Source organism: Onychostruthus taczanowskii, unplaced genomic scaffold, assembly GCF_017590055.1.
Source record: "Onychostruthus taczanowskii isolate IOZ18803 unplaced genomic scaffold, ASM1759005v1 scaffold13, whole genome shotgun sequence".
NCBI lineage: Eukaryota > Metazoa > Chordata > Aves > Passeriformes > Passeridae > Onychostruthus > Onychostruthus taczanowskii.
Window position 1 is genome coordinate 11,609,488 of NW_024498462.1, and position 22,907 is coordinate 11,632,394.

General features: G+C 39.3%; 1 protein-coding gene across 1 annotated transcript in view; it reads left to right on the top strand.

Annotated features, from left to right (window-relative positions):
- LOC121331788 (connector enhancer of kinase suppressor of ras 2-like) overlaps window positions 1–22,907 on the top strand; it is a 165,394-nt gene that overhangs the window by 62,264 nt on the left and 80,223 nt on the right. Inside the window, exons 3-5 of the mRNA XM_041396540.1 lie at window positions 145–308; window positions 21,078–21,280; window positions 22,547–22,634. Of these exons, the coding sequence (XP_041252474.1) occupies window positions 145–308; window positions 21,078–21,280; window positions 22,547–22,634 (455 nt within the window). The remainder of the gene's footprint in view (window positions 1–144; window positions 309–21,077; window positions 21,281–22,546; window positions 22,635–22,907) is intronic.

Consider the following 22,907-nt stretch of genomic DNA (forward strand, 5'->3'; position numbering starts at 1 on the left):
TTTTCATTGCACGCTTTCCATAACAGCCCCAAACAAGGAAGTCCACTTGCACTCCCAAGAAATTTCTGTATTTCTAAGCTACAGAACTATTTCATTGGGTTTTTCTCCTCTCTCTGAATCTGTGCTGTTGGCTTTTCTAACCAGGCCTCGATGATTGCCTCCAACAATACATCAAAAACTTTGAGAGAGAGAAGATCAATGGGGAGCAGCTGCTGCACATCACTCACCAGGAGCTGGAGGAGCTGGGGGTGACTCGCATTGGCCACCAGGAGCTGATCCTGGAAGCAGTTGATCTGCTCTGTGCATTGGTAAGTGCCTCCTTGCATCACTCACCTTGATCAGCTGCATTTATAAATTTACAAACCAAACTAAAAATAAGGTAGAGATTCCTCTACGGCCACACGCTCAAGCAGCCTTTGTTCTGTAAATGACAGACATGTCCTGGCTTCTCTCAGCTGCACAGAAACTATATTTATCCATTTAATGATTATGTCTGATGGTCTTTGGTTGCTTTTCCTCTGACTTTCTTGGTCCTGCATTCAAATGCTGCTGACTATCACTCCTGGCATCCATATGGTTTTGTAATGATGTGCCATATGCCCTCGTATTTCACTGACATTTGCCACACTGCACTGAACCAAGTAGACCTGAGTGGTTTAACCATGCCAGCGTTCAGAGGGATGGTACTACACAGCCAGAAGGTAATGCTAATTAGACTGGAAGATTGTTTAAAATGAGCTTTAAGATGAGACTGGAGTGGTAAAATTTACTGTATCAAAACTACAGACACGCGTGAAAAAAGTTGGGTTTGGGTTTTTTCAGCAACCTGCAAGCTCTTGGAAGGACATTATTTGTTCATATTTTTAATTACTAGGTTACTAATTTGGTTAACCTCTTAACAAAGCATTTGATATCAAAAAACTATTTTTTCCTCTCCTATTTTATTCCTACCAGCTAATAAAATGTGATGCATTAACTTAATTCTAAAAACAAAATAACTTCTGTTCATGTGGGTGGACAGGTGAAAGAATATTGAAAATATTAAAACACAAAATAATAAAATTACATAGGTAAATGACATGTGGCAATCATAGTATTCTACTTCTTTATCAGGAGTTCTGCTTTTGAATAACGGGGTTATCCTGTGGGAATTTGATAAAGAGAAATTGTTTCCAAGAGGGAAACTGGCACTTAGAATTAAGATAGCAAAAAAGTGAGGTAAAATGCACTTGATCTGGGGAAAAAAACCATTTTTAAGTACCTCTTATTATTCATCTTCTTTCCTGTACCTCGAATTACAAAATACCCTCAGTGTGCCTTGAGATCTGCCCCTCCAAATGAAACAACTCTGTCAGAGCAGGGACATGCTTCAGGGGCTGGTGTGTGCTGCAGACCCCACCAGCCAGGGCCTTTTGGGAACGGCTGACCCCAAAGTCAGGAGCTTTTCCCTGGACATCCAGGAGCAGCACAGCCCCGTGTCACCCCAGCAGAGCCCTTGGGACACTCCCTGGGACACAGCAGCCCCCTCTGGGAAAGCATCTCCCTTCAGTCCAGTGTGTCCCCGAGGAGGACCCTGCTGACTCTTTTATTGTGATTTTTTTTTTTCTTTTTTAAGCACAGAGAATGTACCTCTTGCTGCTGGTCAATGGTGCAGCTCTTGCTGTGCTGCCTCCTGACCTTACTTTTCTTTTTGAGGCAGGATGGGGATTTTCCAGCTTCTGGTATCATTTATTTTGCCTCCTGCCTTTCTGCCCTTTCTCTTCCTTTCTCACTCTGGCTCTAAAATGCCTTTTTCTTTTTTTTTCCTGCTTTTAAATGTTCCTCTCCCTGCCTGTTCCGTGTGCTTTTCTGCTGCCTGCAGCTCTGCTCCTGGGGCTGTTCTCCTGCCTCTGACATTTCTCCTTGGCTCTCTGTACATCATCTTCTTCAATGCTTGCAGGATCACAGAAAAGCCTTACCAGACTCAGTAGAAAATCTATTTTAAATCTGTACTCATTTATTAGGATTTGGATCCATGTAATCGAAAAGAATTATTAAGAATCTCAGTTTAATTATTTTAAATAATGGCAATAATTGAATGAGAGGAGAGCTGATGCTGCCTTTATGAACTGAAATACATTTCTAAAATATCACTATTGTATTCTTGTTCTGTGCTAACTCTTGAAAAATTAATGGCTTGTTGCACTAATGTCTGACTGCTGGCCAGAAAAAATCGTGACTCGGAATTGCTCACTGATATGGATTTTTAGAACAGCTAGTCCAAAAACCTGAGGAAATATCTTATTTTAAATGTAATTTTTAAAGGAGCTAAAGATTACCTCTATTTTGTTTATGCTACTAAACAGGAGTTAACATACAGGAAATTATCGAAATCAGAATGTCTTATGGAACATGTAATTTTGCCCCTGATTCACTGAATTGCATTACAAATTTAATACAGTTTATGGGCAGGTAAAACAGAGCCCCAGGCAGTCAGGAATCAGTACTTTAATGCCCACTTTAATGTGTGTTGGAAATATGGGCAGGGTGCAGAGCACAAGCTCTGTTTGTACATTCATAAATATAAATACTTGAATTTTATTTTCAACATTTTTAATGGAAAAAAAAGAGCAGGGAACCACCAATTCCAACAACCTGGTCTTAAAATCCCACCTGTGGAGGGGAGGCACCACCAGCACTTTGCTCTGTCCCTCTGTCTCTCCCTCTGTCCATCCCGGTGTGCTCCCAGTGGATCTGGGTGTCTGCTCCTGTCCCTGCCCTGCTCTTGCCCTGCCTGGGCTGTGTCAGTGAACATTGATTTTTTTCTGTGCATGGATTTCTGGATTGATTTCTGGTTGGCAGTGGGCAGTGCCCAAGTTCATGACCCATTTCTCCCAGGCAGCCTCAGCAGGATTTGCAGTCCGTCCTGTGGGAACAGGAGAAATCTTTCCTGGAGAAACCTCCCAGGAAAGCTCAGGGGTGGTCAGGAATTCACACTGGGCAGGGTTTACCTGCAGAACAGCTCTGCTGCTCCAGGAAACCCAGGGAAATGTGACTGAGCTCCAGCCCTCGGGACACGCTGGAATGTGCCTTTCCGGAGCGTCTGAGGGCCGCTGCTTTTGTGGGATGGGCACTGCGTTTTTGGTGGGGTTACACCAAGAATGGTGCCTCAGCTGCTGTTCCAGGGATGCAAGCACTGCAGAACCCCCCCAGAACCAAATGCTGACCTGTGAAGAAGGTTCTAATTCAAAAAGAAACTAAAACTAAAGGAGTAAACTCTTGTTTTTTATTCCTATTCCCAAACCACCTATTAGCCAGATTCCAAAGGCAAATTATTAAAGGCAGGGAGTGTTTGTTATGTTGTGCATCAGCCCTTGACATGGCTTTTGCATCCACTTTTCTTTTGAAAGCAAGCTGAATTCAGGTAGGAAATTCATATGAGGATCCTGGCTAGAAAAGATTCCACACTCGAAGAGGTGGGAAAGAAAAAATGTAAGAAATATGAAAAGGGAGTAATAAGAATATTCAATACTCCTATGCAATATGGTGATATAGAAGTGTATGTATTTTATCTGAAAGTTAAATAATTTCAAATGTTAAAATAATATCCTTTATGAAAGGGTAAAAAAAGGATTAAAAAAAAAAGGGGGTAAAAGACTGCAAAAGGTGAGAGGAATTTTCTCTGTAGGAAAGAAAGTCCAGGCACTGTCTGGGGCTTGCTGAGGGGTGAATTCATGTGCTATGAAATGCAAAGGCACAGGTGAGCTTTACTTTCAGCTTCAGTTCTTTGCCCATTCTGGAAAGACATTTTCGAGTTGTGCTTTAATTATGAAGAAAATTGGGAATGATGGCTGTGGAGAAAAATCTAATCTGGAACATCAAAGTTCTTTCTTGCTAGTGTGGTCAGAAACTGCTCTGCAATTATTTATTTGAAGTGACCTAAATAACATTTAGGGACTAAAAATTGTGGGCCATTTGGATTTGGGCTGTAGCTTTATTGAAATTAATTGAATATTAATTGGGATACCTATTGGAGGACTTGTTGCAGAGAGGCTGAATCTGCAGAAGTTACAGGGTCTGGGGAAAAGAACTTTTTGCTAGATAGTAAAGTATACTGGAAGCAAGAAAAAGGAATACTTTTGAGGTCAACGTGGGTTGCTGTTCAAATCTGCAAGAAAATTTAATCAAAAGGTGAGAGGAACTTTCTCTGTAGGAAAGAAAGTCCAGGCACTGTCTGGGGCTTGCTGAGGGGTGAATTCATGTGCTATGAAATGCAAAGGCACAGGTGAGCTTTACTTTCAGCTTCAGTTCTTTGCCCATTCTGAAAAGACATTTTCGAGTTGTGCTTTAATTATGAAGAAAATTGGGAATGATGGCTGTGGAGAAAAATCTAATCTGGAACATCAAAGTTCTTTCTTGCTAGTGTGGTCAGAAACTGCTCTGCAATTATTTATTTGAAGTGACCTAAATAACATTTAGGGACTAAAAATTGTGGGCCATTTGGATTTGGGCTGTAGCTTTATTGAAATTAATTGAATATTAATTGGGATATCTATTGGAGGACTTGTTGCAGAGAGGCTGAATCTGCAGAAGTTACAGGGTCTGGGGAAAAGAACTTTTTGCTAGATAGTAAAGTATACTGGAAGCAAGAAAAAGGAATACTTTTGAGGTCAACGTGGGTTGCTGTTCAAATCTGCAAGAAAATTTAATTTAATTAGGACAGTATTGGAGTTAGTATATTGTTAAAGCCTGCACGAATTAAAATATAAACAGTGAAGAAAGACTGATAATGAAAGGATGGGAAATGAATGGGAAATGAAAATAATGCTCCAATAGAGATTATATCTCAAGTAATTAAAAGTACTGTTAATTCACAGGCATTCAACTTGTGAAATAAGGCCTTGTGCTGGGAAGAAATTTCAAGGAGAAATAAAGATTAGAAACTTTGTCTGCAGTTTCTGCAAGGCCACAATCCAGGCAGAGTGGGGTTTCCACTAGAAGGCACAATAAAGTCACCATGGACAACATGTTTACAACATGCAGGAATTTATTTTTATATTTAATTGGGGTTTTTTAAAATAACATATGGGTCACAGCTGCCAAAAAAAATTTATTTTCCCTATCATTTTTCTAACATACTTCTTTATTAAGCATCTCCCTAAGAAATTTACAACAGCAATAGGAATGTCTTGGTCAGGTGGAAAGAGTTTGCAGTGATTTATTTTGAAGCACACCATGGCGAAGTCTTTCTTGGCTCCCTCTGTAGTTATTGATTACATTGTTCTTCTGAATTAAAATTATTCAAGATTTTCCTAAATTAATACAATTTTAATGACCACACCTGCAATGATCTCTCTTGAGATCCTTTTAATTTTTCATTCTGCTAATACGCTTTTTGATTTGTCAATTTTGCAAGTATATTAGGAAGTATTTTTTCTTACTTTACCTGATTTGTGAACAAATTTCCCTTTTAACAAGTCATTCTATGCATCAAATACTTCTTTTCTACCCATACTTCAGGGGTTGTCCAAAGGTGATTATTCTAGACTAAAATCTTCATTTTATATACATAGAGATGCTTGAATAGGTGGAAATAAATATCTTGTTTGGTTTTTTTTTTTTTTTTGGTATGTTTTCACATCCCTCTTGGTGAGGGATGAAGAGATTCCATCTCCTCAGTGGAATGAGGAACCTGGCACATACATTATTTTTGTCTCCACAAACATGTATGCATCCAGAGAGTTTGATTAATTTCAACTGGAAAAGAAGTTCAGCTTTTGGCAGTCCAGTGCTATTTATTATGCTGTGCCAAAACATTGAATTAATACTGTTGAATTGAGTGGGTTAATTATTGCACATATTAGAACATGTGTATCATCTTTTGATTAGTCTAATTAGCTGCTTCATTCTTTCTTAGCCTTTTAAATTATGCAACTTGGACAAATAACTGATTTTAATGATTGTCTGGGTTTGGGGTTTTTTGTTTTATGTTTTGGTGGTTTTTTTTTAAAGTCTGTTGACAATTTTGGCATTTTCAGATTTCTTTTAGGATGAGGGCATTGGAGGAAGATAATTAAGTTTGTACAAACAATTCAAAGTATCCTAAAGTCCTGGGATTTTACAGGTGTGTGCTTGATTCTTCTGTCTTACTGGGGAGAGGTAAAAATTTCATGGTTTTGCTAAGGTGTGCTGGAGAAGTCTGGATGTAATTACACATTATTGGTGTCGAGTAACCACCAAAATGAAATCCTTCCTAAAGCCACCAGGCTCAAGGCAGCTCTGGGAGTTGATCTAAGCAAAGAACAAAGTAAAGGGGAATTTTTCTTGATGTCTTTCCAGTGTTCTCTTCAAGGACCACTGATTCCACACCAGTTGTTCCCCAGTAACACACAGCAGGAGTATTTTGGGTACTGCAGCAGCACCAGCAGTGCTGGTATAAAAGTGCAGCAAGCAAAATTTTCAGAGGTGCCCAAGCACAAGGTTGTTACAAAAGGAATTTAAGACAAAATTGACTTTTGGATTTGTGTCTTTGTGTTAAATACATCAGAAACTTAGGCTTGGACTCTCTAGAGAACTTTATCCTCTCTGAATTTATCATTCCTGCAGAGCAGCCATGGCCACACAGCCTCTGATGAAGACCCAGATCCCTCTGGTTGTGGGATGTGTGTTTATCCTGTGGCCAGACACAGACTGGAAATGCTCCTGTTCAGGTGTTCCAGGGAGAATTTAATCCCTTGCAGTAATATGAGGTGCATAAAGTGGAAATAGGAGAAGGGAAGTTGGCTGTGTTTTATTCAAATTTCAGCTCCTGCACACAGTCCAGAAGGGAATGCAGGGCAACTGAAATCCAGACCACATCTAATTCCTGCCCACAAACAATGATATTGGGTTATTAAGCTTCAGATAAATTACTTCAGGCTGTTTCTGTATTCTTCCTACTTATGATTTTGTTTAGGTTAAAAAAAACCAGGAAAAATACAAATTTGCTGTGTTGACTGCTACTAATTCCTTGAATTTATGCACACCATTTGCCTCTGGAGCAAGACTGTTAACAGGCAAATGAGAGGAAAGAAACTTCTGTTTTTCCTGTCTTTTGACATAGTTGAGAGATTTCCTCTTGTCACACAATAATTCTTGTTCACAAAATAGGGAGAAACATGTTCTATTCAAAGTGTTAAACCTGTTCCAAAGCTTGTAATTTTCCTCTGAAAATGCATCTGTTTAAGCAGCAGTGAGAATGAGGATCCCAATCCATGGCAGGCTTGGCTGGTGAACAGGCTCCTACTGGAGCTCCTGAATGCTTCTGAGAAAGAAATGTACTTATTTCCATTTAGAAATTTACAGAAGAATCCATTTATAATAATCCATTACTGTATTTCATGTTGGTTCTGTGTCTGGGTAAACTCAGTGGTATTCTGCTCCTGAACCTTTCATTCCATTTCATACTGTGAGTTCTTGCCACTCACTGGCAGAGAACAATCCCCCAAAATAATTGCAATTAAATTGTATTGCTACTTATTAGGCCAATGCAGGAGCAGAATTTCATACAAATGAATAGGTAGGTAATGATCTGGGGTTAAAAACAATGTGTGGTGCAACACTGTAGGACAGGGCATTAGGGCTGAAATTCACTTCAACTCATGTTGGGTTAATATAATAGTATTACATTAAAATTCCCATATGTTCCTCTATCCCTAGTTTAGGGGCCATTAATGGAACACTCATTTCTGACATAATTTTGATTTCTCTTGAGGTTTGGAGCTGGAAGTCAGGGACTGTTTTTGTAATTTCAGCCCTTCTCGGTGTCTGGTTTCCCCAAGGCTGATGGTAGTGATCCCAGTCACTGCTGGGGATAAAGAAATGGACATTTTCTCTGCACAGGAATAAAAACCTTTATAGCAACACCCTGTTCCAGTTCATGGTGTTTCTGTTGACACCAGCTGCCCCAGCATGGCATGGTGCAGTGTTAAGGGACTGCTTATTGCTTCTTTTGCTTTGATTTCTCTGGGTTTCACAGGCATCCTTTCCTGCACAATAATCCACTCTGCCAATACCTGTGGAGAGCAGAAAGCAGGAATGCCAACTTTAATGTTTTAACCTTAATTTTATCCTAAATTGCTCTGTGTAAGCTCTCCTGTGTCCCCAACCTCACACTAGCCAAGATTTGTCTGCAGCAACGTGGAGATCCCCTGTGGTCTCCTAAGAATGCTCACCCAGCCTTTGTAGAGCAATTAGAATTGACATATCCAATTAATTTATATGAATTATTGCTCTTCTAGAATCTCAATGTGAAGTGTATGGAAGAGCCTTGCAGTGACACATGAACAAATTGTGCAGCAGACCATTCACATTTTCTTTTCCATCAGTTTCTTTCTACACTAAAAAAATTAGAAAGAAGGATGCTTGCAATATTTTCATCCTGTGTCATCTCTTACTCATGATAAAATGTGTTGCTGGATTTCTACATTTCTTTTAATCAAATACATGCAAATCTTACAAAGAAATTTTCTGAGTAAAGCATAAAAATCCAGATGTTGCAAAGTTTGCTTTGGTTTCATAAAAATGCCTCTAAAACATCAATCTTTCATGGAGAAATTGAGTTGAGTAATTTTAAATTCTAAATTCTGGGGTGGTAAGTCTTTCACTCTGATCTTTTATTGCAAACACAGACATAAAAGTTCAAGTGGGGCATAAGAAAGGAAAATATTGGTTTTCTAAAATCATGGCTTGGAGCACTGAGGGCTTTGTGCTTTCTGTCAGAAACGAGCAGAGGATTTGTGTCTATTGCATCATAGCAACACTTAGTTGTGCACTCCTGCATGAAATACTTGAATACATAATTTAAATCCATTAGCCAGCTGAGGTTGATAATCTTGACTTGGCAGCTTTATGGAAGGTCTTTACCAAAGCTGTGTGAATTCCCATATTTATTTGGGGGGAGAACCATCCCAGTGGGAGTCATTCTCAAGGCAGGTGAGGTTTTCTGTGGCTGTGCTGCCCAGTTCATCCCCACAGCAGCTCTGAGTTTTGAGAGTTTTGTCTAATCCCAGCCCAACTCAATGGAACTGGGAGTCCATGAGGATTCCTGCCAGTGCTGAGAAGGTCCCAGAGTGACATTCTGGGAGAAAATTCTCCTCATCCCTGGGGAGAGGCACCGGCCCTGGGCCAGACACTCAGAGGGGCTGTTCCTGGCCCCAGAGCTGTGCAGTGTCCTGGGAGCCCTGTGGAGGAAGGGATGTGGGAAGGAAGAGGCTGCAGAGCATGGAAAATGAATCCTTTTCAGTGGAAATGCTGCCTTCGCTAAAACCTGAGGCATCACCACTGCTCCCCAGAATGTTTGTTACTCCTTCCAGAGGATCCTGAAGCAGCGTGGATGAAGAGCTGTGCCTGAACCCTTGGAATGCTCCAGGCACTGAGGGACAGCCCATTGACTGCACCCAGCTAATGGAATATTGATTCAGTCCTAGGTAATTATGTTAAATAGGAGGGGAATATTAGATTATAGAGGATAGAGGAGTCTATTTTTAGAACAAAAAGGAAGAATAATACACACTAGTGCAGGAAGAGATAAGCTTCTCCCCTTTAAATGGAAAAAGTGTTATTACACTAACAAAATTTAAATTTCTTTAAGTTAACCCGAGAACTCAGTGATATACAGATATTTCCTTGGTTTATTTGGGTGCTGAAAGTCTTAACCATCAAAGAAATTGTTCTTTCTAATGATCCACATGAAATATACTGGTAATTCTTAGTCTTTTAATGAAAAATAATTGCACAATTTCTTAAATGGTATTTCAGATATTTAGATAAAAACAACATTATGAATATTTAAAATTAGCTTTTAATTTTTTTCCTAAGACTTTCTCTTTCTTTCCACTGAAAAGGACTATGTTGCCTTTATTCATTGTGTGTTTCATTTGCAAAAACGTCTTTCCCTTGCAGAAAGCAACAGTTCCCTTTTCCCCTTTTCAAATCAATCTGATTGGAAATCTGTCCCATGCAATGCATGGTAGCAAGCACTATACCATGGAGAATCTCTGTGCCCAGAAAATACAGGGAGTAGCTCAGTGAAAGTTCAAAAAAAGGTCATTTCCCCCTACCAAACAACCACTTTTCTAATTTGCAAGGAACGTTTTCTTTCATAAATCCCTGGTAAGATAGTTTTCATGCCACTGTGCTACATTATCAGTGTCTATGAGCTGCCTGAATTCCTGAGCAATTATCTGTGATCAGTTATTGTCAGGGATAAATTCATCTGCATGCAAATATCTGAGCATGCACATGCATATTCATGTCACTGTTGTTGACTGAGTTGCTTGAGCAGCATTCAGCAAATTCACAATCCAAATAGATAAATGAACTTTTTTCATACTCTCATTAATGCCCATTCAAATGAATCTTGTTACTAATTTAATTTCTATATGCTGCTCTGAATTGTTATGAATATGTGGAACATTTCTCCAGAATTGGGGTGGTTTTTATGTGGAGCTACCACTTCTGCAGGGATCTAAGTTAAATGTCTGAGCCAAGTGAAATGTAAGTGTTGATGTAAGATTTCTAAGACCATCTTATCATTTATCCCCTGAACTTTGAATAATTCACCACTGATTCAAATTCTAATTTTATGTTATGTACTGAATCTCCTTTTCTCTGTAATCTTACATGTCTGCTTTGAGATACTTAAAAAATGAAGAAATGAGGCTTTCTAGGATTGGATGGTTGGTTCTTACACAAAGCTGTTCTGAAATAAACAGAAGTTTAATTGATCACAAGGTTTTAGTAATGAATAATAAAGGTCTGTGGTTATTAAACAGTGCATTACACATGTGCAGCTCCCTTAGATATTGCAGAGAAAGGTGAATAAGGAGTGCTGAACTGTACAGCAAAGGCTTGTGTTGCTTTATCCTTGCCAGCAGAGTTGCCTGGACTGAGAATGCAAAGAGGACTTTGGGTGTGATTTAGGTATTTCTGAGACAGAACATATCAACAGGAGCCCAGTGCACGCCAGGGAGCAACAACAGCAGGCTGCTAATGACTCATGCAGGCAGGAATTGCTAATCATCTTTAGAAGTCAGCAGATCATGGTCCAGTATGGTTTTGGAGGAAATATTTCCTGCCATCCTTTGCTCTTGTTTGTTTTTCACAGCATCCCCAGTCAGCAGATTGCTCAGAGCTTGTTTTCCTACACATATGGAGGAGGTCAAGCCACCCTGGCTGTCTGGCTTGCATATGGTTTGTAATGGAAGCCATATGCAGATCAGGCCATCCTTAACACTGAAATAAAATATTGGGAACAATAATCCTGGGGATGTGGTAAGAAACCACAGAACACCTGAACCCCCTCCATCCTCCTGGGCCTCCCTTTTGTGCCACAGCTTTATTTCCCCACTGGTTCTTTCCTGGGAGTTGACATTGGAGATGTCAAATGTGCCCAGATGTCAGCTTGGCACTGCCAAAGGCTCAGTGGAAGCTGCAATGCACCCACCACTTTGTCAGCAGGGTCATGAGAAGGTTGTTCTGGTCATGGGAAAGTTGTTCTGGTCATGAGAAGGTTTTGTTATTTGGTGCTGCCGGGATATTAAGGTTTTGCTCAAAGAAAAGTACAAGAAACCATTAAATGTGTTTAGAAAAAAAGAATAATTTTTTTTTTAATGCGGATTTGCTTCCTGGATTTTAGATCTAAACTCCTGATGAAGTCAGAGCTGAGCAGAAAATGTGAATTAGAATCAGAGTGGGAGGGCAGCTCCAAGGGATGCTGGTGAGGAAAAGCAGGAAAAGCTTCTCCCAGAGAAATTAAATCACAGGTCTGGATCAATTCTCCTGTTTCTGAATCTGATGGTTCATCATTTCTGCAGAAATAACACTTGGTGGTTTGGATATGTAAATAACAATTTATTACACTTTACAACTGAAATGAGTTATGAGCTCTCCTCTCTTCTCTTAAAATTTTCCTTTCTTAAAGCTTTGGTGAGAGTGGGCACTAAATAGCCAAATAGCTGGGTTGATGTTTAGGTGTTTAGATTATTTACAAACAGAATGAAATTAAAATTAAGGGACTTGCTGAATGAGTCCTCTAAAACTATGAAAAATATAAGGAGGTTTCAAATGTTAATTAAAATTTCTTCAAGGGGGATGATAAAAAAGAAAACAGCCAAAATATATATGGGAAAAAATGTAATTAAGGCATTCCTTGGGCATGGTCAGCAGACTCAGAGAGACATGAACTTTAAAAATAAATGCACTTTCTTTATACAATTATGGCAGTCAGGAGTCTGCATCACTGAAGAGCAGATCCCACATTTTTACAGATCTTATCCAAAAATTACATTGGTGATGTGTCACAATGTGCTGGATTTCATGTGGGACAGTGAGAGAGAACTCACTAAATGCCTAAATGTCTAAAATGCATTTTCAGACTATGCACACCCATCACACACATATCCCTGTCAGGCTGCCCAGTGAATCAGATTGGTTTAATTCTGTGGGACATTTCTGATATCCATTCTGTGTGTAAGGAGTTTGCTTTCCCTGACATTTTTTTGTGGTTTAGGTTCTTGGCTCCTCTCTCTCTCTCTCTCTCTCTCTCTCTCTCTCTCTCTCTCTCGACATTTTTTTGTGGTTTAGGCACTTGGCTCCTCTCTCTCTCTCTCCCCAAAAATCCCTGTGCAGCCCTCCACACCCAAACCAGGGAGATGTTCCAGTTTATTCAAGCTCACCCAATTAGGGGAGTATTTGTTTATTCCACAATTGAAATCACAGTGCTTCATTAGGATTAAGCAGAGCAAGGAGGCTTTGTGCAGTTTGCTCAGAGATCTGTGGAAGAGCTGCCAGGTAAAAGCTCCTTATAAAATGTTTAGGCAGGAGATCAGGGATCCTGTTAATTCCTGCTCATCTTAATCAGGGCAGGAACTGGTGCTCTGTGCAGCTTTAGGCTGGCCTAGAGTGGGGCAAGCCTTACATAACCTGAGATCCTTGAACAATAAATCTCCATATCTGACCTCATCTGCTCCTTTGTCTCACCAGGAGCCCAATCACCTGACTCTTAAACATAAAGTTTAAACACAAGTCTTAAACATAAACATCTGAAGTCTTAAACATAAAGTTAACAATTTATTTCAAAACCTTATTCTGAAAAAAATACTGGTCTCAATGGCTGGCCTACCAATCTTTTCTAGTCCAATTTTTAAGGAAAGACTATCAAGTCCTAATTCTTATCTTAAATAAAAATCACATTTGTTAACAATATAAAAACTTTCCAGGGCACCTTAATTATTCTTGGTGACATTTCTATATCTATATATTTAGGTATCTATATATCTAGATATATAGATATCTCAATTGCAATGTAAATGCTAAAGCTTCTTCTGTAGATAAAAAAATATAATGCAGATCTTAATTTTTTGAATAGGTTAAAATATTTAATCTTATTTCTAGATCTGCTTAATTTATCTATTTACAAGATAATAGGAAGGTGTGTGGAGTGCTTGGGAGCTCCGTGACACGTTCCAAATTACAGACTCAGGAGACAAAGAATTGTGACACAATTTGCTCCAGCAAGGTGGGATAATTATAATGGAAGGGAGAACAAGGGGGAGGAAAGCTGCACACAAAAAAGCATCGAGGTGTTTCAAATAATAGACTTCAATTTGTATTATGATGTTGCATATTTGCATAGTATTAGCATAGTTATTAATGAACTCCATACTTCTATTTTGATGAAATGTCACGTTCTGTGCACATAAACTGTGCTATGATACTGCAGTTTAACTGGAATGATGGGCAAATGTTGTTAAAGAGAGGCAGAAGGATGGGGCTTATTATATATTTATGGTATGTTATTATGCTAATTTACTGATTTAGAAGGAGAAAAGCTTTTAAAGAGAAAGCTGAACCAAATTTGGGCCATATTTTACTGGAGCTGCATTCCCCAGCCATGAATGGAAATTATTTTCCTAATATATTTATAGTTTTCAAAACAACAACGCTAGAATTTTATATATACATATAAAATACATAAATTATTGAATATGTCAGTGTATAAGCTGTGTGAACTACATCTAACACATTCTCATTAACAAAACTTATATTTTCTTTGATTTATTTTAACTTTTCATCAAGTGGTGTCATAACTTGCAGCAGATATTATATATTAATAATAACAATAATAATAAATAACCATTCAAGAAATTTTAAGTTTTAGGTTCCAGTCTCTAGACCTGAATTTGTGCACTGGTTCATAGGATCCCTAATTTAGAATTTATTTGGACTTTTTCAAATTGTTATTCAGACCAAGGATGAGCAGCCTGTAAATTCTTTTTCAAGACAAAAACCAGACACAGCTGGTGGAAATGCACTGCCTCACCCACTTGGACTTTCTGCTATTTCAATATATTCAGTTTGGAGCTGTATCAGAAAAACTCCACCACAAAACTTTAGTGAAATCAAAGAAGTGCTTACAGATACGAGTACTTCAGGATCAGATTTTCACTGTTTCAAGGCCTCTTAACCTTTAAAAATGTCCCTCCAGAAAGGAAATTTAAAAGAAAAAAAAATGTATTTTGACAGTTTTCATTCTATGTATGTGCCAGAAGTATTTATGCTAAAATCAGAGTGTGTGGTTAATTGTGACTTTTGCTTTTCCAGTGAAACAGGCTGTGTTTGCCTGGTTTTATTAAGAGCTGACTGGCTCCATGCTATCCCCAAACTCTGATTCTCATGGCAAAGCTGGAGCAGCAGCCAGAGCCTGGCACAGCAGGGAGCTGCAGGATCCCACCTGGCACTCCCTGAGTTCCATGGGGACAATCCCAGAGCCCAGAGCTCCTCTGGGATTGCCCCAGTGCTCTCAGAGCTGTCATTGAGCCCAGGTGGGACACGGGTGGCTGTGGCACCTTCCAGCCCTGGGGACCAGGAGCAGCCTGAAGGGGCCAGGGAAGGGAGCAGAGCATCCCCACAGAGCTGCTGAGGGGCTGCACACCCACAATAAATCAATTTATGGCTGATCTGAGAATGGCTGAATTGGGGGAGAAGTCCTGGGGGTGGAGCTTTTAAATTCCCAAATAATTTAGAGCATTCTTAAAGCTTTAGCATGAAAGGTAGAAATGGGACTGCAGCTCAGTATTTAGGTTGTGGTGTTTTAAATGCCTTGAATGTGGTGAATTCCATGTAAGGTGCTTGAATTTCAGTCAGTGTTGTTTCCTTCCACATCCTCAGTCAGATCTCCTGCTCTGCCCTTTTATTTCTCTTTTTTATTCAGTGAAAATTGTAACAGTCTCAAAGTATCACCTACAGAAAAAGCTGTGGATGCAACCATGTGTTTTTATATTTATACATATATATATATATTACACTGTTTGTATATATATATATATATATATATTACACTGACTACTCACACGAATGACAACATGAAGAAAAATTATTATAATTAGAAAGAAATTGTTTTTAAGGTAAATTAAAGTCATTACTTATGCAATATAAACTGTTTAGTTAAAATTACATCCTGTGCCTATTAAATTTCAATGTGCATTCATTATTTCTATCTCTGTATGTCACATTATGACAAAACAATTTCATTATAGCTCTATCTGTAAGAAAAAATGCTGGAGGAGGGTTTCCACAGAAGAAATAAACTCTTCATATGCTGTAGGTATTTTATGCTTGGCTTTTGATTTTCAGGTGCTGGTGTTTGCAAAAAACTGATTAGCACTTGGATATTTTTCCCATTATATTCGTTATTTTTTATCTTGATGTTGGCTACAATAATTTGATCTATTTTATCTTTGTAGCTAAAATTCTCCCAAATTGCTTTATTAGCATAAAATCCTCCCTGTGATGTTATTGCTTACCTGCAGTAAGGTATGAGAACACCTGAAACCACAGGTGAAGAATTTTTTTCATTCCAATTCCTTGGATATGTTAAAAGCTCAGATTTTATGTTGTCAGATGGATACAGAATTTGCCCAATTATTTAAAAATAAACTTCAAGCCAGAATGTAAAAAAACAGGCAGAGCTTTTCGCTGGAACTGTGACACAGGCACAGGGCAGGAAGGTTCACTGGTGAATGTCTGTTTAGATATTTCTGCATTTTGGGTTTATGGCATTAAAAAGAGGAGGAGGCAGATTTCAGTGGTAAGAGTCTTTTTTTATGATTATCTTTTTGGAGGCAGATTTCAGCTTCCAAAATTCCAATTTTGACTATAGGGAGTATTCAACAACTTCTCTCTTTCGTCATATCTTCTCTGCACTAGGAAAAACAAGAGTCTGCTTTGGGTTGCTCAGGAAAAAAATGGCATTTTCTCTGTCACCTGAATTCTACCATTTCTGACAGCAGCCACCTGTTTTCTGCACTTCAGAAAACCCCATCAAGTGTGAAAGCCCTGGGGGGATCTGTTCCCTCACCACCTCCAATAACCCCAGCCACCAGCACAGCAGCTCAGCCCCAGCAGGAGAGGGGAGCGAGGACAGAGAGCCTGGAAATGGGAGAATTCCAGGGAAATAACTGAAGTTAAGAGCTGGGCTCTGCAGGCAGCCTGTCACTGTTAGGCTGGACGTGACATACACACACATGATTAGGGTGTAAGAAGAAAAAGTTTTTTTATTCTGCGTGATCTCTAGCTTATATACTCTTAACAAAGCGTGATTTTAAGTCATTAACTTAACTACATCACAAAAAATTATATTTATTGGTGCAAAGCAATTAACGTCAATATAATTGGCAAAAGTTTTACAGAAATTTAATAAGGCACAAATACACATCTATTGATGTATGTAGCTTAGCTTACCAAAATGTTTATGTATCTTTTCTAATCTGTTTCTATGTTGACGGCTTTGTCTTCTTTGTTATGGACACACTTGAAAATCATCAATTTTTATTTGTTCTCTTAACTCAGCTTTGCTTACAGGCCAGCTCAGGCCCCTCCATGGCAGCAGCAGAGTTATCCTTCCCCAGAGCAGCTGCACGCCTCACTGAGGAGTGGCACTGCAAGCACAGCTTCATCCTGGAGTTGTGCTGATGACATTCTTCCCTAATGAGCTTCTCTGCCTCTGATCTCACCCTCGTGTTTAATTCGTGCCTCCTGAAATCCTCCTTTGCAGCTCCTCTCATGGAAAGGGGTGTCAGGAGCTGCTGAGCTCCAGCCTGGAACAGGGCATCAGTCACTGAATAAATCAGATAATCTGTGCAGCTCTTTTGAGGGTGTGCAGGTAATAATGCTGTCAGTGGAGATACAGAAATTCTTACTGTTTGAGCTGTGCTTTTATATGAAAAAAGACTTAAATATTTAACAGATTTTCCAGTCATCTCTTTCTGTGTTCAAGGTGTGCTGTTGCTTTGGCACTTTCTGCAGAGTTCCTGTCCAGGTCCCTTTTCAGAAATGGAGCATTAGTGACTTTAGGCAAGTTTCTCTTCTTGTTAAGCAGCTTCCTGATCCAGATTTCAGGATAATTTGACAAATTATGTGGCTGTGTTGTTCTAGACAGGCAACATCTGGGGTCGTTTTGGTAGTCAGGATTCATTCTCTAAACTTGGACATCCGTTTCCACTGATTGAGTCATTGATGATGGAACAACCTGAAGTGTCATGAAACAGAACCAGGGAATGGAACAACCCTTTCTTATTCATTGTTCCCTGTTCTTGGGATGAAAAATAATCCTGCCTATGCTAATGGCACCCTCTTTCCCCCTTTAGAGGTTTTCTCTTTTATTTTCCTGTCTTTCTTTTTAAACCAGAAATTATACCTGGGATCCACAGTGCAAGAAAGAAACTACCTGAATCTCCTGCCAGGAGACAGACTCTTCCAGGCTCAGGAGCATCATTCCCATGGTGTGGCTGACAAGAGCAGCAGATATTTAACTCAGGGGGAGCAGAATGTGTGGCTGGGAGAGCTGAAGTCTGGCCTGGCAGCTGTGATCATGATTCAGTCTGGCAGCTCTGGGACTCTCTCAGTTACACCATGGAGATGAGGTGCCTGCAGGAATTAGAGGAGATTTGGGTTTTGGCAGTGCCATCCACAAGGCTCCTCACCTGCTTAATCATTGCCATAACCTACTATGGCTGTTAAAAATGAAGGCATGGGGCTAATGTTGAGTTCAGAATGATTTATTGTTTAGATAAATATTAGTTTTAGAGGCTGTGAGATTTTAGAGGAGTAAGTAGTTGGTTATAGTTTAAGAGTACTTACAAGGTTTTTTATTTAATAAGGTAATATATAATTTTTAATATATAGTTGTTATAGGGTTTATTTTGGTTTTTAAACTTATAACTTTTATTTATTTTTGTTGCATTGTGGATACTTTTGTTTAATAAGCTTTTGTTTTACATGTATACATATTTCTATTATAACTTTTAAACTTTCAGTTTATTCTATACAACTACACTCTTACATTATAAACTCTACTATTTCCTTGGTACAGTTTTTCACTGACTTAAAGTATGTTCTTTCTTATAACTATAGAAATATAAGCTTTTGATTTTTTTCTTTCATATCTGTGTATTGTATTTTTACATTAATCTAAGTTTCTTCTAAGGTTGCAGATTAAATTTTTCACTTTTTGTGGAAGTTTCTGATTCTTTTGATTCCCACAAACTACAATTCTTTTTTTTTTTCAAACATGGCCACTGAATTAGAATGGATGCAATTTACATTTGGAGGTACCCATTTCCTGGCTCTTTTCTCCTCTGGAACAATCTTCTCCCTTCCCCATCCCTTTTGGCTGCTGACTCTGGAACCCCAAAAGAAGCCACAGCTTCCTTCAGTCCTCTCCACGTATCCTGCCACAGTGGGGTTTGGTGGCAGCAGAGCATCAGGATGTGGGGATAACTTTAATAAATGTCAAGGTTCATTTGTAAGCACATTTTCCCATCTGATGGTTGATATCAGCTGTTTGGTTTAAAAATTAAAATCTTGGATTTAGACACACTTAAATGTAGAACAACCCAAGGTCTCTGTCTTGTACAAAGGCATTGATTTGCTGTCACTCTCATAATAGTTTTATCTTTTCCCCTTTATTGTGCCCCACTCAGTCTCAGGTAAACCACTAACTTGCATCAGCACTTCTACTGTGCTGAAAAATTTCCTTTCATCTTCTGATTGTCTTAATGGATATATTTTATCTACATTTTGCTGTATTTTAAATTTTATGTTGACACTAATTGAGGTTGTCATTGGCATGCAAGCAATAAACTCCAAGATAAAGCAATGCACTTGTTCTTTGTGAGGTGGATTTCCTCTCACACATTTCCTGCTCAGTCCTCTCTGTTTTCCAGTGGCTGTAGAAGATCTCTCTGGCTGATTACACTTGCTGGGATCTGAAATACCCTCTGGTATTTATAGATTCTGTGATCAAACTATGTCCTTTGCTGCTTAACTCCTCTTAAACGCAAAGTGACAGGTTTCCAGAGCTTTTATGCAATAACAAATTATTGGGAGAGTTTTTTTCCTGCTTGTTTCCACGGGAATAAGCAACCAGGAGGATCTAGTTCATCATGCTTGCAATGTGCTGCTGAGTGTGCAGAATGAAACCTGTTCTGAGGGGAAACCAGGCCCTGCCCAGCTGGGTGAGAGCTGGAAAAGGCATCCCAGTGCACCCACTTAGTCATCATCCTGGCATGAGTGGAAGTCAAGAGGAAAATAGAGCAGGGGAGGGAATTCCTTCAGTGCTGTAATGAAAGAGAGATCTGATATTACACAGATGACACATTACTGTCACATAGTGCTTTCTCTTTAAACTTTTCCAAAGGAGAATTATTTTCTTTGGTTACACTGTTGCTAATTCTGCCATATTTACTCCTGGGGGAAAAAAAAAAAAAAAAGTTGAAGAGAGTTTTTTCTCATCTGTAGCAATTTAGTCTTGAACTGGATCATCTGGTCCCTACCACGAAGTTTTAGCTGTGATACAGCCTAACAGTGAAATTAATTCTCTCCCTGGTATTTCAATCTAATTCTCTGCAGTCAGCTAAGGTAGCAAAGTGTTTCATTTCTCCTAGATTTCCCTCCAAGCTGGAGGCAAAGCCTTGATTTATTTCTCAGAGTGAACTTTGACAGGGAGAATGGCTGGCAGGGAACGCACTGTCCCCAGTGCCAGCTGTCAGAGGTCCAAACCATTTCACCAAGTGTTTGTTTGTGCTTTGTTTGCTTTCCATACAACCCCAGTTTATAATCTTGTTATTGGTCAGCCTATTTCCCTTTTCTGGAGTTGAAAATTATTATTTCTAGTACAAATATCCATGTTGGCATATGTCAAGAAGTGTATTCTTTTCAATTCTTTATTGCCTGCTTTGAGAAAGAAGTTTAGGCAAAAATATTAATGTGTGATATTAGTGATCATCCTCTGTAGTATAAGCATAGTTGAAATTAAGAGTAAGCAATCAATTTAGGCTCTGAGAGTTGATTTTGTTTAAATGTTCATTAAATTCTTTCATGTCCTACATCCTGTGGGGGCTGAAAGAAATCTGGGTTCAATTCAGCGTGTTTGAGACTTTCTGTGTGAATATGAATTATTTAATGGATTTGAACTATCTTTGTGCTTGTTATCTGGATCTAAGTGGGGAATAGGCCTGGGGATAAAAGGACTGAGACACAGATGAAGAAATGTGGATAAAGGGGAAAGGGACTTGTGTTTGGAAACCTTCAATTACATTCAACCTTTCTCTCACCATCAGAACTGGGTCTGTGAGTTGGACCTTGAGTGCTGCTGGCAGGAGAGACTGTGTCCCAGACTGGCTGTTGTTAATGTTGTAAAGATTGGTTTTGGAGATCTGTGTGTCCCAAGCCATATATTCCTGCTTAATCTTAACGCAGGTACCCAGAGCCAGCCTCTCAGCCAAGGCACTCCAGGATGTTTCTCCTCGCAGTTTGGTTCATGCAGCTGACCACACACTCAAGACTGGGTGTGGTTAATGTTGTAAGATTGGTTTTGGAGATCTGTAAGGAGAAATCTGTTTTGGACACCCTGTGTGTCCCAACCCAAATATTCCTGTTTAATCTCAATCCAGGTACCCAGAGCCAGCCTCTCGGCCAAGGCACTCCAGGATGTTTCTCCTCACAGTTTGGTTCATGCAGCTCACCACACACCCTCTCCGTCTTCTTCTTTCCCCCAGAATTACGGTTTGGAGACTGAAAACCTGAGAACTCTGTCTCACAAGCTGAATGCCTCAGCCAAAAACCTTCAGAACTTTATAACGGGTAGGAGGAGGAGTGGCCATTACGATGGCAGGGCCTCCAGACGACTGCCAAATGATTTCCTTACCTCTGTAGTTGACCTGATTGGTGCTGCCAAGAACTTACTCGCCTGGCTGGACAGGTAATTAACTGTTCCTCAATCCCTTGTGCATGAGAATAATCCTTTGGGGAGTTTTGTATTTGTTCTTTCTTTGCCTCTTGGACTCTTTCATTTTAATATTAAAATGACAGGTCTGGAATTCTAGCTCTAAATTTCTAGAATTTTGTGAAATATTGGAAGCAAAATGTAGTACCCTTCTCTGTCAGGAGAGTGTTAAAATTTGCTCTAGATATCTTTTGAGATTCTTTCAGTTGGATTTTGTGTGAATTGAATATTTCTGTGGTATTCTCACTGCCACGACTGGTAATATCAGAAATTTCAGAATGAAGGGCAGGGAAGGAAAGCTTGTGGAGTTTGAGCTGTCTTTCAGCTATCAAAGTGACACAGAAAAGCTGGAGTTGAGCAAATATATTAAGAATGTTCAAAATAAATGATAGTACTTGCTTAGTCTAAAAATTAAATGTTCTTATTTATCAGGAGTCGCTGGATGTTTTAGGTACAGGTGTGATGGTTAATGCTCAACAACCAGCATTGGTGTTTTACATTTACCAACTGAGAATTTGATTAAAAGTATGTCTGTGACTATGCCAATTCAGAAACCAAAACATAAACCAGCATTTTTCTTGTTTGGAACAAAGAAACTTTGGCTTGTTTTTCTTTGTAGTTATAGCAGTGAATAGCTTTGTCTGGAATTGGAATGCTCTGGAACATATAAATGGCACCTCAGAAAGCACAGTGAGAGTGAATCACCCTCCTTTACAGGATTTGTATAATCCTGGTGACATCTTCCTAACCTAATGCCAGCAGTCATATTCTCTCAGGCTATGACCTTGTCAGCTCTTATAAATTCAAATGGGGTCAGATTCAGCCAGAATTTGGAAGGAATGAAGAGAATCTGAGTTGCAGGAAGCTGTGACTAAGTAAGCATTACTGTGCTCTGAATTAAGTGCTGATTGCTGCTGAGGAGTGATGTCATACCAGAAATGCCATCTTTTTGATAAGCAGTACAAAGAAAATCTTGGCTGCTTATGGTTATTTGAAATCTCCTATTTCTACTCTCCATAAGAATAAGAACTTCTGATGTTCTGGCCAAAATCCAGTTTGCATCCTGCCTGCATTATTTTTGTTTCAAAGGTGTATATTACAAAAGTTGTGCGACTTGCTGCTGGAGATGAAAATGATTTGGCATTTCTGTGCTGTAGAACTCACCCCTGTATTAAATATATCTGCCTGTAGTGTAAATTGTGGTCCCTAATTCTGCATAAACCTGTCCTTGCCCTGTCCCAGGTCTCCGTTTGTCAGCGTGACAGAATATTCACTGCTGAAAAACAACATTGTTCAACTGTGCCTGGAACTAACAACCATTGTGCAACAGGTAGGAGTGGCTCTCTGCTCTGAGGCCTTTCACATCACTGCTTGAAAACTGCAATAGGAAAAATAACTCCAGCTCTAACATCAGCAGAAAAGTTGTTACAGCATTGCCTCCTTGTTCCTTTCATGCTCTCATTTTTTGGGAGGGACAGGAAGATTTCTGGACTTTGGGGATCCTCTTGAATAGATTGAAGGATGGTGTGAAGTTAAAAATAATCCACTTTGCTCTTGAGTGGACAATTTCATGTCAGGTGATTTGCCACCATGCAAGTGAAGA